The sequence below is a fragment of the Macrosteles quadrilineatus genome, unplaced genomic scaffold (assembly GCF_028750875.1).
Source record: "Macrosteles quadrilineatus isolate MER2022 unplaced genomic scaffold, UCM_ALF_1.0 Scaffold_6__1_contigs__length_79288215, whole genome shotgun sequence".
Classification (NCBI taxonomy): Eukaryota; Metazoa; Arthropoda; class Insecta; order Hemiptera; family Cicadellidae; genus Macrosteles; species Macrosteles quadrilineatus.
The window spans coordinates 63243788-63260997 of NW_026542599.1; the positions used below are offsets into that span (position 1 = coordinate 63243788).

Here is a 17210-nt window from a genome sequence, read left to right on the forward strand (position 1 = left end):
AACTGTGTGTGATTGAGAACTTGTGATAAAGAAACTTGATTCAGAGATTTTACGGAGCAGATAAAAATGTTAAAATAACTGATTAACGCCAAAGAAATACCGAATACCATTGATTGGGATATAACATGAATAGAAACTGAAACTGTAATTTTATTGTGAAAGACGAGGTATTTGGTCCAACTAATTTTTGTTTAACTTATTTTTTTAAGATAAATGATTGTGTTTGACATTTTAAACGCTAATAAAATTGATCTTGTGCTGTTACAGATGGACAAATGTTCCTTTTTGTTGGATGGTCTCAAGTCAAATAGTGAGTATAGAATTACTCTGAAAATAATTTTGGATCATCATACTGAAGAGGAAATATCACATCAGTTTAGAACACTTCCAGGTAATTTTTCATGTAACAAAGTGCTTATAATAAGTACCCTTTTATTTACCAATACATTCACTATAGAACAAAATAATTTAAAATATTTGATTTCAGAAACTTCTCTGTCCAAAAACATGTTTGATTTTATTTTTTATTGCTAATAATTTATTAATTCTTTGTAATGCACTGCTATGGGTGATGTTGTTTGCCCATCAGAAGGTGTAGTGCTGACACCAGTAGATGTCGTACAGCTGCAAGATGTCTGGGCTGATTCCCCTGCTTCAGCATCTGCCGAACTCTCGTGGAGCTTTGCGCCGGGTGAGTCTCTATTTACTGTCAACATGCAGACTTAAGGGATGCAATCTTTCTCTGCGCTGATGTACCTCAAAGCACAGAAAACGTACTACTATAACCCAGAATGCCAACCGCATGGTAAAAAGCATTAAGCGGTTTGAGAGAGCTTTGCCTGTCAATCTATAGGCAGCGCCACTAGCGTTGACATGCACTCAGCATAGCAACGCTGGTGGCGCTGCCTACGGATTGACAGGCAAAGCTCTCTCAAAACTCTTAATGCTTTTTACCATGCGGTTGGCATTCTGGGTTATAGTAGTACGTTTTCTGTGCTCAAAGTGGGCATGCAGTCTCTTACTCCGTACTGTAAATGTAGAATTAGCTTTACCCTCACAATCAGCAAACGGAGAAGTATAATCAACGTACGTAATATATTGCATTATAAAAAACATTTTACAAAAACACACATGGGTCATGGGTCTCCTACAAGGTCCTGGTTCCACCAAGCAAGCTGGTTCAAATCCATCACCCGTTCATTACTTCTTCCCATTATAATAATTATAGCCAACCACAACCCCTATCGTAGCTGGTAAAGATGTGGGGAATAGATTATCCTCTCAAGTATGAGTCATATTCTGTGATTAGATTGTACAGGGGTTTAATCTTATAATGGTCTTATAACTTGTTTTACAGACAGTTAAACCCCACCATTATTTTATGAAAATCCTGTATTTATGCACAATAAAGCAGAATGTAAAAATCTTTGTTTTTTTCACTAAGGTACCAACCATATGCTACGGCTTTACAAATCGTTGGTTTTTTGGATGTTATTGATAGGCTAAAAATTAAAAAGATACTTTGTTTGTACCACAGGTTTCCCATGTCACTATGGACTGGTTCTGTGGAAAACTGCTGCCATCTCTCATGCGAACATGTCTCAAGTCAAATATGTAAGAAAACATTGTCTCATCCAATCTTCAGCTTCTATTTTTTTGTGTTCATCTGTGATCTAGTTTGAAACTTTCCAATAATTTTTTGTTTCATTAAAACCATTTCAATCTCATAGTTTGCAATTAGACTGAAATATTCATAAATAATAGGTGTAATATGTTTTCATTCATCTTGTTACTTCTGAATGATTCACAAATTGTTAAAACAATTTAAAAGGGATTTTTCAGCTATTCAAATATAAGGTGCATCTTAAGTGCCACTATAGTTTCAGATCCTACGCTCAGGCCCTACCTGTATTTATCTTCTTTGCACAGGCTTTTTTATATCAATTATTTGCAATCAGATTGTTTTAGATACCCATGTGGAAAAAAATTTTCTGGGCCAGTAAAAAAATTTTCTGGCCCAGGTTCTGGGCACTTCCAAAATTGGCAAGAACTGGCCAGTACTGGCCAGAACCTGGGAAGTACTGGGCCAGAACCTGGGAAGTACTGGGCCAGAACCTGGGCAGTACTGGCCAGAACCTGGGCAGTACTGGGCCAGAACCTGGGCAGTACTGGGCCAGAACCTGGGCAGTACTGGGCCAGAACCTGGGTAGTACTGGGCCAGAACCTGGGAAGGACTGGACCAGAACCTGGGCATTACTGGACCAGAACCTGGGCAGTACTGGGCCAGAACCTGGCCAATACTGGACCAGTATCTGGATCATACAATAGTGAGAATTGAACCAATATGGAAGATGAATTAATAAGACACCTTTAGCAATAAACAATTTGTATTTGAAAATTACATATGCTAAAATACAAATTATGTTAACAAAAATCAAGGTTAGGTAATAAATTATTTTTTTGCAAAATTACAATAAAAGTTGTATGAAAAAGTAAAATCACCAAAAAGAATACTATTGATAATACCCTACAATACTAAATTTAATTTTATATTGAAAATGTAAAAAATTAAACAATCAAAATATCCAATGAATCTAATTTGTCGGGGTTATAATTATTAATCAAATTAATAATGTCAGATTTATAGTATTAACACAATGGTCTTTAGAATATAAATGTAGTACAGTAGTTGTCATAAAGTTTTTTTACCTGAAACAGACAAGTTACAACTATAAAAAATGGTGAGCTGATGTAAGTATATTTAAGTATCTCCAGAGCTCAGCTTGGCCTTTATGTTGGGTTGTCTTTAAGTTTGGGCTAATTCGCTTTCAATGTACATGTGCAGACTTGAACAACTCCATTATTTTTAATGTATAGCCGCATAAGCTGCACAGTTCTTAATGCGGGCTAGGCTATATTTATACTGAATTGAAATGAGATTGTACATATCTCAATAATTGAATTAAAACTTGATTTTGTAAAATAACCTGGCAATAGGCCTACACAATTTAGAATCAATATAGGACCTAATAGGTAATCTAGTTTTATCCCAATTCAGGTTTAACTTAAGCGGCCATCTTAAAATTTTACTGTAATAGGCTACGTTACTTATATAAGTATAATGAAAAATCATTTCAAAGGCCATAAATAAAGTTAAATAGGTAGGCCTACTTAAATACTCAGTTATAGGGACTTAAAATAAAAAGACTCAAAAAAAAATGTTATAGCCTATCTTTCTTGTTACCGTACTTTTTTCATGTTGGCACTTCCAAGGGTGCAGTTCCGTAGAGAACCTACTATATTCTGTAGTTATATTGTATCGGATGAGTTTGCTTTCATGTAAATATCCATTGTAACAATTGTATCAATATTGTTGTTTCAAGAAGACTTTTTCCACACATTCTGCGGCGGTTAGGTTGTTTTAGTTTAGTTTATGATAGTAGCAATCAAAGTAAAATTGTTGGTAGGTATTAGAGTTGATATTACTTTGGTTTGTTTAACAGATTACAATCACAAAGACATCAATTTGTAGGCCTATTCATATAGTTTTTTAATAAGTTTCATAAACTAAACTAGGTAGGTAACCTAACCTAAACGCCATAACTTACTGTAAACGAAAATCAATATTGAAATTCAATATTTATATCGATTGAAACATGTATTATGTATTATGTATGTCGATAGTTAGGCCTAAGTTATATCGAAGTAGACTATTTTAATATTTAATCCGTTAATGTAACCCATAATGGGTTCTCTGCCTTAGGCCTACCTTAGCACTTAAGCTAAGACCTATTTATCATATTATTTACATAATCAGGGCTAACTTAGTAGGCTTCTTATTATAAAATACAACAGCAAACATAACCAAACATCAAGTTAAGTTAAGTTAGTCCGGCCTAAGATAACTTACTTAACGAAACAATCTGTGAATAAAAATAGCCGCCCATTCAAATGAAAAACAATGTTTTTGTGTAGGCTCTAACTTATTCATTAGGTAGTTTTGCATTTTGATGTTTAAGCCTAAGTTACTTTTGATCTAGGCATAAGTTAAGTAGGCGGGTACAGTTTCTTAACTGGGTTATGCTAATATTGATTGAAACTATCGATTCGATTAGTAAGCCTTCATGCGATTTTTTCACCATCAGCAAGTTTGGTTGGTTAGGTTAGGTCATGATAGTTTAATTATAAAATAGGCCTAGATATATTTCAAAATCGATTATTAATCAATATTTTCCATTTGATAGTTTCAATCGGAAACTGTACCCAAATGTAGCCCCAAACGGAACCTACGCTGAACAAAAGTTAGGCTACCGGTACTAAAAATTGACTTAATTGCAATCGAATCTCATCATTAATTTACAAATCCAATCAAGGTTTGCTTTACTTGTAGGCCTAGTCATAGGCCTAGGCTATTAAGGCCTAAACTTACCGTACCGTACACAATTTGTGAGATCAAATAATGAAGTAACATACTGACTAAATACTTCACAACTCCAAATTTAACACTTCAATGAGTAGAAAATCGTTAAAATTGGAACTAGGCCTAGGCTAGTTTATTTTGTTGCACTGAATAAGGTAGGCCTAAGTTAAAGTTTACCTAGGCCTATACTAGGTACTGGACACATAAAAACTAAACCTAACAGCCACCTCAACATTAAGGCATATTATGAGTTTAATATGACAACTTAATAATATGACACTTATGCAAACCTGTGGTGCATTACTTACAACTTTTTGCTAAAATGAGGCCTGTGAACTCAGTTGTCTATAAACCTGATGGTTTGCCAAGTTCGACCTGATTCTTTGTCGATAATCCATTCTGATTCCACACGAATAGATATTTTTCACAGCAAATTAGGTAGAACGTTGTTCTACGATTAATATTAAGATATAACTAAGACAAGAACACCTTAGTTAGAAATTAACTGTTAATAAAGATGTCGAGACCAAAACTGAACTGACCAACTGACAGGTTGAGATTTGAGGTTAGTTAGTAACAACTCCGCTCCGCTCCGGCGTGCGTCACGTTGGATTGGATCGGATTTGATTTTGGAATGGAATGGAACTCGTACAAAAAAAAAATAGTTACCTTCGTCTTTGCTCTTCTCACTTCTGTCTTGTCCTCGTCTTAATTATTGTCCTCTTGTGTTAGATTTTTGTTGGCAATGCGTTGAGCTTAAAAAAACGTTAAATTGTGTATTCGTATTCATTGGTCAAAGGTCAAAGCCATTGCCAAACCCAAACCTTCAATTGGACTAACTGGACTGGATCCAAATCCAGAGAGGTTTAAAACCATGGTGGGGGGGGGGAGCGAGTTCAAGTTGAGTCGATATTATTGATGGTAACAGTTTTTACCCTTGAAAATTATCTTAACATGTAGGCCTATAAATTTTGTCTTGCTTTAAACTTAATTTTTCAATAAATATAGGTTTAACTAATTGTCGTAACCTAACGTTACGCTAGAAAAGTGGACAGTAATTATAAAGAACCACTTACGATCGCTGTTGGACATAGAAGAAGGAGCCGTGACGAATCATCCCACTTCAGGGCTCAGTGCACAGTGCAGCCACCCCGCAAAACATAATAACTCTTCCGTTACTAATAATTATAACTGTTCATATATGAAACTATAATGACTTCTACTACACTCGTCTTCCCCATAAAAAAAAGTCAATATCATAAATTCAAAATTAACTCAACTTTCAAAATAAAATAAATTCACTTTCAATAAAATGCAACCAAAATTTCTTCTTCCCATTATTCAGTAATAATTTTACAAGTCCAGCCTGTGAGGCTTTCGCACAGTCCGTGCAGACTTCCTCAGCGAGGGTGGTGGGCTGCACTGTGCTAGCGGCGACGCAGGAGTTGGCTGAGGCTGGGCTTGCCCTAGGCTCTCCCTGGGACTGGTCGTAGGCCTAGGTACAGGTGACATCATCATGGGACTGGTTGGTCGATCCTCCGGCGGGGGTGAATTCTTGGGTACTTGGGGTGATACAACGGGGTCCTTGGGTGATACAAAAATCTCCTCCTCTTCTGCATACCGAGCTCTCAAGTGATCCGCATGACAAAATCGGGGTTTTCCACCAATAACACTCACCAGATAGGTGACCGGACTTCTCTTTAGAATTATTTTGCCCGGAACCCAAGATATCTTTTCATTTCGGACAGTTTTGACATAGACTGCCTGACCTTCTGAGAAAAATCTGCTTCTTCCCCTAAGCCTATCAGCTGCATCTTTTTGTTCCCTGTGTTTTTGATCAATGGATGACTGGAGATTGGGTTTTAACATAACCAACTGAGTACGAGGCTTCCAAGACAGGAACATTTCTGCAGGGGTTAAGCCAGTAACTGTATTTGGAGTGTTGCGGTACGCAAACAAGAAATTATCTAATTTCATTTGAAGAGTGGTACGCTGAGAACGCTGATGTTCCTCAATCACTTGACGCAAAAGGTTTTTCTTGACCTCCTGAACACTTCTCTCTGCAGATCCATTTGAAGCCGCATGATACGGGGGAGTTAATGTGAACTTCACATTGTTGTTATGCAAAAAGGTCTTGAACTCTTGACTAGTAAAAGATCTTCCGTTGTCCGACACCAGTTCAACAGGCAATCCATACGATGAAAACAAGGTACGGAGTTTCTCGATAACCTTGGAAGAATTCATGGAACTCATGATAAATACCTCTAACCATTTAGAGTATGTGTCAATCAAAACTAAAAGTTGCTGTCTCGACTCTGGATCCTCCGCAAAGTCAATGTGTATCCTCTGCCATCGAGTTGATGTTGTAGGCCATTGCTGCAACGGTACTTTAGGTACCGAATTCCTAGTTAACTGACACGCAGAACAAGAGGCCACCACGTCTTCAATCGACTTCTCCATGCCTGGCCACCAGACATAACTTCTCGCCAGCATCTTCATGCGTGTAACTCCCGGGTGTTGATCATGCAACATTTGAAGCACAGATGAATACAGTTTCTTTGGAATCACTACACGAGAACCCCACAGCAAACAACCTTGTTCCACGGACAACTCGTCCTTCTTCCTTAGAAAAATAGCTAGTTCTGGCTCAACCGAGCTCGTCCAGCCGTACATCACAAAATCTCGGACCTTCGAAAGAATCGGATCCTTATCCGTCATTTTACCTATATGCAAGGCAGTAATAGGTGCAATGTCCTTGACAACACAGAAATTGTTCATCACTTCTGTACACACATCTACATGTGAAACAAAATTAGCATCCAGCTCTATAGGTTCCGCTTCTGCTAAGGGTAACCTAGACAACGCATCAGCGTGAGGGACATCCACTCCCTTCCGGTACCTAACCTCCAAATCATATGCTGATAGAATCAAGGCCCATCTCTGCAGCCTAGCTGCCGCCATACTAGGAACGCCCTTTTTAGAGCCAAAAATAGCCGTCAACGGCTGATGATCAGTCTGTAGAATACAGTGTCTTCCATATATATACTTATGAAACTTTTTGACTCCAAAGATCAAAGCCAGAGCCTCCCGATGTAACTGAGAATAATTCCGTTCACTGGAACTTAGCGTTTTCGATGCGAAGGCAATTGGCCTTTCCTGACCATCGATAAGATGAGATAGAACAGCAGCCACCCCTCTGGGACTCGCATCACACGTCAGAACTATGGGCTTTTTAACATCATAGTGAACTAACAAACTTGAGTCCAACACCCATGATTTACTCTCCTGAAAAGTCTTAGAACACACCTCCGACCACACCCATGGATGATCCTTATGTAATAAGTCATAAAAACAGCTTATTCTAGCAGACAGGTTAGGTATAAATGCATGATAATAATTTATTAGACCAATATAGGCTCGTAACTCTTCCTTAGTACTAGGCTCAGGCGCTTTACGCAGCGCAGTTAACAAACTTTCTTGTGGACGGAGACCATCTCGAGTAATCACATGTCCTAAATACTCGATTGAAGATTGCAAAAACTTACACTTTTGTTGGTTTACTCGAACACCAAACTCATCAAGGCGTTGCAGCACCTGCGCCAGACGGGCAAGCCCCTCTTCCTTAGAGCGAGCCGCCACTAAGACGTCATCTAAGTACGCCACCGTTCCTGGAAGACCTGTTAAAATTTGGTCGATGGCTGACTGAAAAATTGCAGGAGCTGAAGACAAACCATATGGTAGCCTTTTTAAACGATACAGACCCTTATGGGTAGCTAGGGTCAACAGATGTTGCGATTCATCCGCTACCGCCAATTGCTGATACGCATTTGAAAGATCAAGGCAGCTAAAAACTGAGCAACCGCCTAGAGTTGCAAAAATATCTTGAGCCTGTGGAAGCGGATAATGTTCCATTTCAATACACTGATTAAGAGTAATCTTATAATCGGCACAAAGCCTAACACCATTAGGCTTAGGGACAACCACAAGTGGAGTGCTCCACTGTGAATTAGTAACTCTGTACGCAACATCCTCTTGAACCATGCGGTCCAACTCACTCTCAACTTTCTCCCTTAACGCAAAAGGCACTGGTCTCGCCTTACAAAACTTAGGGACTGTCCCCTCCTTTAAGACAATATGAGCCTTAACACCCTTAATTTCGCCCGTTCCAGGCTGAAAAACTGACTTAAATTTACTCTTCAATTTAGCAATGTCCAAATCAGAACTGTGATCCACAGTGGCTTTACATGAAAACACATTTTGCCAATCTAACCTCAACTGGCCTAACCAGTTTCGCCCCAACAGAATCGGCTGACTCTTACTTTCTAAACTAACTACTGTCAAAGGCAAACTCGCCTGCTGATTATTATATTTAACATTGACATTCACTTGTCCCAGAACAGGTACATCATGACCTGAATAAGTAGTAAGTTTCACATTTGCTGGCCTAAGTTTGAGGTTAGAAAATTTTTCATAAAATATCTCAGAAGGACATATAGTCAAGGCACTGCCTGTATCTAGAATCATTTCTAAATATACATCATTAGCCACTAGGCCTACCTTATAGCCGTTGTCTGATCCTGATTTAAGGTTGTACAAACCTATCTCTGCCATTGGAACTTCTAGGCCTAGGCCTACCTCTTCCTCCACTTGATGGACCCCCATCCTAGGTGTCGACTTTTTACCATGGAAACTAGAAGATTTCTTGGCTTTACACACTTTCTTGAGATGACCTACTCTCTGACAACCGTGACACTTGCAACTGGCGAACGCACACGCACTAGGCCAATGACCCGCAGAACCACACCTCCAGCAAGAGTTTCTAGAATTTTGATTTTCACTACTCCTATGTATGAAAGTTTTAGGCCTATTTTGACTTTTCACCTTGATTTTCGCAATGTCCCCACGAGGTTGCACAAATAGGCTTGACTGCGATTCGGCCTGTTCCAGCCTGAGCGCTGACGCATAAGCTTCGTCAAAGTCCAATTCCTCCGACAACAATTTCTGCCGGATAGTTTCATTAGAAATGCCGGAAATCACTTTGTCCCTCAAAGCGTCTTTCAAAAAGGTACCAAATTTGCACGAACTAGCCAAATGTTTTATTGAAACCACAAACTCCGCTATGCTTTCGCCCGGCTTTTGCACACGAGAGTAGAATACATATCGCTCCGCCACAACCAACTTCTTGGGCGCATAATGTAATTTCAACAACGCTGCAAGTTCATCATAGGTCTTAGAATCTACCTCTACCGGTGATAATAAATCGGATAGGACCGATAAAACCCTGGGACCAATAACTGTAATTAAAACCGACACCTCGTTTTCCTTCTTGACATTGTTCGCTTTGAAAAAATGTTTCAGGCGCAACAAATAGGGCACAATGTCCTCCTCACTTGGATTAAATTCAGAAATCCTGCCAACACTAATACTCGCCATTTTTAATCATCTCAACTATAATACGCACTAAAACAACAACTGTTATCGCGTACTACCCTAACTATGATAAAAAGGTTTATTACCGACTGCGCCAAAATGTCGTAACCTAACGTTACGCTAGAAAAGTGGACAGTAATTATAAAGAACCACTTACGATCGCTGTTGGACATAGAAGAAGGAGCCGTGACGAATCATCCCACTTCAGGGCTCAGTGCACAGTGCAGCCACCCCGCAAAACATAATACTAATTGACTAGTTTTTACTTCAAATATCTGTATTTTATTACCTTAACCTCGGTTCCTTTATTTACATACTGTACTCTGTCAAGATTGATTATTGGTCTAGAATCTACAAGTACTAGCCAGTTACTGGTAAGTTCTGGCCAGTACTGGCAAGTTCTGGCCAGTACTGGTGAGTTCTGGCCAGTACTGGTGAGTTCTGGCCAGTACTGGCCGGTTCTGGTCCAGGTTCTAACCAGTACTGGCCAGGACCTGGACATTACTGGCCAGAACCTGGGAAGTACTGGCCAGAACCTGGGCAGTACTGGCCAGAACCTGGGAAGTACTGGGCCAGAACCTGGGCAGTACTGGCCAGAACCTGGGCAGTACTGGACAGAACCTGGGTATTACTGGCCAGTACTGTAGCAGTACTGGCCAGTACTGTACCAGTACTGGCCAGAACCTGGGCCAGAATTAGATTTCTACATGGGTAGTCTGTAATAGCATAGACAAACAGAATTAAATATAGTCCGACAGCAGTGCTGCAGTTAGCATAAGTTCTGGCGACCAACACTGGGAGTGCCTTGTAGTTAAGGCGCACCCGCTACGTAACTACATGGCGCTCATAGTAGTAGACGCCAGAACATATGCTAACCGCAGCACTGCTGTCGTTATACATTTAATTCTATTTGTCTATGGTAGTAGTAAGTATAGTAAAGAAGAGTATGATTTCTTCAACTACCCAAGTTCGTTCAGGTTACTTCTTCATGACTTAGCTGAAACTTATTCTGTGTGTCCGTCCCTCTTCGGTGTTATATGTTTACTAAGAAACTTGTTTTGATGAGGGTCCACAATGCTTCAAGAAACACAAAAACTCAAGCTTTACACTATACATATAAGTTAGAATATTTCACAGTCACTGACAATATTGTCAACCAAGGATTGAAGGTTTGAGCTGAGAAGATGATTGTTAGATCTTAACACGTTCGCTGCTACGGACGTTCTGGAATGTCAAACGGGCTACGGCGCCAGGAGCTAGGAACGTTCCGGAACGTCACCGTTCATTGATGTTTAACGTTACCATGGATCAGCCAGCTCGTCTCGAGCGTCCTATATATTTATTTGCAGCTCGTGGGGACGTACTTTTCTGACAATAAAAAATATAGTTTCCCAAAATCACCACCAGGGTCGTATAGAACAGGGCTTTTAATTGTCCCACCTCTTTCCTGCTAGATAGCGACACTAATTTACCGACTACAACCTGGGCAGTGCTGCTATCTATCAGAATCACTTAGTACTATGTCCAAAACCAGTTTTATTGCAGAACATTGCCATCCTGTACAACTACTGTTGTTTTTACTGTAATTCAGTGTATCAGCAGCAATGTTTACGTAGCGGCGAGCGTTAGTTCAGCTCCTGGCGCCGTCCCGGCATCTAACGGTCAGCAGCGAACGTGTTAAGACATCTCTCTTGCCAACTTAATTCTTACCTCCCTTGTAACTGCTGCTATAGTGACAGTGAATTATTCTAAATTTTGTATAGTGTAACTTGTTTGGGTTTTGTATGCTGGAATAAACTATTTTTCATTCAGATTAGTCCACCCAACAAAAATCATACAGCTAAAAAGTTTTTTTGGTAAGTTGAAATTCTGAATGTAAAACCCATGTCTATCTTTCTCTTGGTTATAGCCAGAACCCTTGGACCACATCCTAGTGTCCAATCTAGAGCTGGGCACCAGTTACAAGTTTGGAGTCCGAGCTCTACCAGGCCCTGACCTAGAGCAAGAGAGTGAGGTGACGTGGCTCTACTTTGATGTACCTCCTTGTCTCTACTTCTACCCTGGGAACCTCACAGTCTGCAGTGAGTGTCAACTAGACTGATAATGTACTAGATAACAATGAGATCAAATAAACATACAAGGGTCATTTTTAAGGCCTATTATTTCGTACCTTCGTAGTTTGTGTTTATGCTGACACGAGGCTCCTTGCCGCTTACTGGCATCATTTGTGAATAGAATGAAACCATGTGCAGCTGACGTAGGTTTTTTGTGTTTAAATTTTTTTACATGATTAAATACTGTAACTGTTGTTGCAAGCGAGAAAAGGTAAGTGATACATAATTTTACTACAAGAAACATCCGATGCCGACATTGATCGCTAGATGACTGAATAAGGTTATACCCTGAGGCCCTAAGTTAGATGGCCTGTGAATGCCTAAGGTTAGACACTTAGGTGACACCTAAGGTTAGATTTTGCCTTGGTCGCAGGTGTCGATAATGATATCTCCGTTATTGTGGCCAAAAGGAAATGTTCACGATTTTGCCGCGATCACTGGTGACAGTGATGATGTTCCTGTGATTTCGGCTCACAGGATATGTTCACGATTTTGCCGCGGTTGCGGGTGTCGATGATGATGTCCCCAAGATTTTGGTCCAGGGCAGACAAAATCCGTTTTTGTTAAGGCGAACTTAGGACCTCGAGGTCCTTTCTTACAGTTAACCTTGCATCTTACAGTTAACGTCATTCACGAGTCTTTTACTACGATCACTCGGAATTTTGATGGGGTGGGGGCCGCTTGAGTACAGGTACCCGAAATCCGGCACTGCACAGAAGACTAAACGGAAAAAGATTTTCACGGACATTCATCTGTAATTCATCTGGCGATGAATGTCAGTATTGGATATGTTTCTTATGGTCAAAAAACCTATGACTGGCCTTATCTTGCATGTGCATGCAACGGTATGGATGTAATAGTTAAATCAATTTTCTAAACACATGAAGGGTACACATCATCTACATAGCTGCAAATGGTTCCATTCAGTTTATAGATGATACCAATGAGCTGTGAGTAGTCTCATGTTGGCGTACACACGAACTACGGAGCTATAGCAATACAAAATAATGGCCCTTACTTAAAAAACAAACTTCGTATATTGTCTAGGGTTCAACCCAAAACACTGCAGTGGATTGTATTGTTCAACCAGAGATTTGATTAGTAATTTACAGAATTCACTTTTAATCAGAATTCAGTTTTAATTTATGAACTCCTTAAGGAGTTCATAAATTAAAATTGTTATTCAAAATGAGTTATGTAATCAGAAATAAATGCACGGAAAAACAATGAGAGCACTAAACAAATCCAACTATTGTACAGGACATTCTAAAAGAACTGCAAACTAAAGATGTAGCTACCAGTGATCACTGATGATGAAATAAAATGGCAACTTGTTATACCAACCAATATGCAATGCTAAGGTGTATATGATTTTTTTACTTTCAACCTGTGCTTACTACAGGAAAGACTGATTAATGAACAACTTAAGATTTACTCAACGCTGCTTTACCCAATCAAAAACATACAAAGTCTACAATTACGGAAGCGCTAAAACCATAGGATTGATACACAAGGCATGGCCATACTCTCAATGTAGAATTCATGGTGACGTAGCTGGATGTAGGTACTCCAATGATTTAAAAGACAAATATCATATTTTACTAATCTATGAGTGCTTTGTTTAGATTTAATAGGTACTAACGACGACCAGCGTTATCTTGTCTCATATGATTTATTTTACTTCACTAACAACTCCTGTTCCAGGACCTCAGGCTCCCACTGAGCTGACTGCTGAAGACCATCTGTCAGACTCTGGTGATTGTGAGCTCCATGTGCAGTGGCAACCTCCAGCAGACATACCTTACAGCTACAACCTCACCGTAACACAGTACGACCCCAAGGATACTGATTACCACTCTGTCTCTTACACTGTCTGTGGGGTGAGATGTTTCACTACTATAATTTATTATCTACCAATTAGGATAAGCATGCAGCTAGTGTATTTTCTATGAGTGAAGGATGAACTTAGGATGGAATAAGGTGCGTTGTGTTTAAACTTCTACAACATGCAGTTTCGTAGGCAAGCACTTGTTTCTAGGATTAAGGGAGTATTGTACATGAGTGCTCAGTTGTTAGTGCTTGCCGAGTAATCAAAAGGTCTCTGGTTCAATTCTGAGAAAAAGTGTGTAGTTTTTTGATGATTCAAAACTGGATCAGCTGTCCTTGATCACTGGGCTTTTAATAAATGGTCCTGACTAATGAAACAGCTGGCCATAGTAACAAAGCTACACAATGCACACACTTCATTCTACACTTATCCTTCACCTTCACCTTCACCCATACTGTATTTGGGTTAAAATACACACATAGATAGAACATCCCCATCTGAAACAATAAAATAATGATAAATTATTAAAAAATGTTTGTTTTCACCCCAGATTCATTTTTAAATAGAGGACAACAACACTTAAGGAGAAAAGGTCCAATCAAAATCCCTCAAATTATTCAATCCCTGTCTTTAAAGTGTTTGTCATTCCTTATTTCAAATTAAGCTGGCAAAGAACATACAAAAAATAAGGCAGATAGAACAATATGTGACTTTCTTGCCTAAAATGTGTAGATTTTATGAAACTGAAACTGTTCATCCAAGCTAGATATTTATATTAAACTAGCTGTAACCCGCGGGCTTTGCCCCGTTTAACTTCTTAATTTTCAAGATGATCTCGTTTGCATGGCTCAATCACGTCCTGGTTGAAGTTCGTTCGCTACGCTCACTCACCTTTAGATTGGAGCTCGTTCGCTGCGCTCACTTGCCTTAAGGTTAGCTCGTTCGCTACGCTCACTTGCCTTCAGGTTAGCTCGTTCGCTACGCTAACTCGCCTCCAGGTTGAAGTTCGTTCGCTACGCTCACTCACCTTTTGGTTGCAAATTGGCAGTTGTCATAAATGTAAAAGAAATAATAGTGCTGCACCCTGTTGGCAATCCTTCTAACTTTAAAGCTATTGAACATCATAGAACAGAACCAACTTGTTTAATTGAAACAGCTGTTAAGATTCATTAATTCCATTTCTCATAAGGTTAACATGGGAAGCTCCAGAGCCACTGGGGCGGAGCCGATTGGACGTATCACGAAATTGATGGTGTATAAACCTATTCCATGACATTCTACACGTATGTACCAAGTTTCGTGGCAATCGGTTCAGCGGTGTCCGAGTTTATCACCCCCAAACAAACAAACAAACAAATATATATACAAACATCCTCTTTTATACTTATAGATTTAATGTTTGTTACCGATACACTAGGTTAGTCATCTGAAACTAAGGCTTGCAAAAGCTGTATATACTCTTAAGTTTCAGTACGATATGTTTCTTATAAATGTGTCTAAATAGAGGTATGTCACTTCATGATTCAAAAGTCAATAATTTCTGTTGCAGAACTGCTCAGAAATGGTTTTGTCCAGTCTAGACCAGCTATCTGATGTGTTGCTGGCGTTGTATGCTGAGTCTCCAGCAGGTGCTAGTGAAGTTGAAGCATTGCATCTTACAGACATCTGCAACAACCAGTACATGGGTAAGGGTTATGTTAGTTGCTTGTGTTGTTGTGTTGTATGCTGAGTCTCCAGCAGGTGCTAGTGAAGTTGAAGCAATGCATCTTACAGACATCTGCAACAATCAGTACATGGGTAAGGGTTATGTAAGTTGTTTCATAAGTTCACAGAATCAAAATGAACTAATTGTAACTTAAAAGCAGGTCTGACTACTATACATGTAGAATGTCTGACTATTAACCACATGTTGATTTTTCAGGGTTTTGGCACTACAGTGTGAAGGAAGGTGTCTTCTCTGCCAGGATTGCTGGGCTTTTGTCAATCTTCTGCTTTCTGTTGATACTTTTTGCCACACTGTTATTTGTTTTCTTCAGGCAAAAGACACAGATAATGAATAAAAGAAGCGAACATGTTAAGGTAATGGAGTGAAAATGTTGTAACGTACGTTTTCAGGAAAAGCACTTTAAAAACTTGTTGTTCCATTTTTTGAAACTTTTATTATTTTTTTATTTCATTAACATTTGAAGTTTCATAAAATGTCCATGGTAACGCAATATCTATTGTGGTTTTTTTTATTAATAGAGCATCTTTGATGGAAAAACAAGAAATTTTGTCACGACCATCACGGACATAAAACTGAATATTAAAAATAGTTACCGTAATATTATTTTTATAACCATGTTTTGCTATAAATTAATTTACTTTTAGGGCCATTATTCAATAAAAGGCTCACTAAGCTTTTGGTATATTTGATCTTTCTACAAAAAAATGAAAAAACTCAAAAAATTGAAAAAAGCCAATAAAAATCTTTTTAAGTTTTTATAACTCCGAAAAACCTTACCTGAGACCCGAAAAATCTTTATGCTTTTATAGAGGTGTGCTTCTTTTGTGTATAAAATATTGAAATAAGATGATATTTTAATTTTTGAAATGTATATGATAGAAATCATAAACGTGATGGTCAGGGACAAGCGGTTTGGTCATGAATTGTCCGGAATAATCTAAATCTTTCTAAACAATCCTTAAACTATACTGTTAGTTATAATAAAAATATGTGTTTCAATTGAACTAAACTGTTCAATTTACAATGATATTTAAGTTATTGTCACGACCAAACACAGTATAATCCATAAGGCTGGATTGGTCGTGAAAAAAACCTGCGATGGTCGTGAAACGTTGGTCGTGACATTACGTGTTATTTGGCTCTGTTCTGGCGGTAGCCCTGCACCTCATGTTCGAGGATACAAAGTGGACTTCTAGGTTATACTAGCAATTGAAATATCTTATAAACAAAAATTAACACCATGTCTACTTCATCGAATGACTACTTACGGTCATGGACACACCAAAATTACAACAAACACAAATTTGCCTTTATTAATCTTGTAATTCCTCCTTTCAACTTGAAACGACCGGCACTACAATCCTGAAGTACACCCCGATAGTCTCTAAAACCAACTGACTCCATCGACGCCAGGCTTGCCACTGTCGTGCTCCAAAGTTGCAAATTTTTCCCTAATGGTAGTGACGTCAAATCGAGGGACAGACCTATTATTTAGTCATGGTAGTCATTTTACAATGAAAACAAAGTTATCATATGCTCCTTTTTCGTAAGTTTAATAACTATTGATGTAATAAAAATATGATATTATATATTTCGGCATGAATAATTATTCTAAAAACAGCATGAACGTTGCAAAATGTACCCTAGGGACACGTGACGGTCGTGAGTTTCAAAACTTTAATAAATACAAAA

General features: G+C 38.8%; 1 protein-coding gene and 1 long non-coding RNA gene across 2 annotated transcripts in view; one reads left to right on the forward strand and one right to left on the reverse strand.

Moving 5' to 3' along the window:
* The window catches only part of LOC128997572 (tyrosine-protein kinase receptor torso-like), a 35199-nt gene that overhangs the window by 2351 nt on the left and 15638 nt on the right, over window positions 1-17210 (forward strand). Inside the window, exons 3-9 of the mRNA XM_054423211.1 lie at window positions 268-391; window positions 590-691; window positions 1538-1614; window positions 11760-11931; window positions 13669-13844; window positions 15342-15477; window positions 15714-15871. Of these exons, the coding sequence (XP_054279186.1) occupies window positions 268-391; window positions 590-691; window positions 1538-1614; window positions 11760-11931; window positions 13669-13844; window positions 15342-15477; window positions 15714-15871 (945 nt within the window). The remainder of the gene's footprint in view (window positions 1-267; window positions 392-589; window positions 692-1537; window positions 1615-11759; window positions 11932-13668; window positions 13845-15341; window positions 15478-15713; window positions 15872-17210) is intronic.
* Window positions 2370-5035, reverse strand: LOC128996202 (uncharacterized). Its single transcript, XR_008491029.1, has 2 exons — window positions 4435-5035; window positions 2370-2709 (listed from the first exon to the last, which is right to left on the reverse strand). It is a non-coding gene; the product is annotated as an uncharacterized LOC128996202 (long non-coding RNA).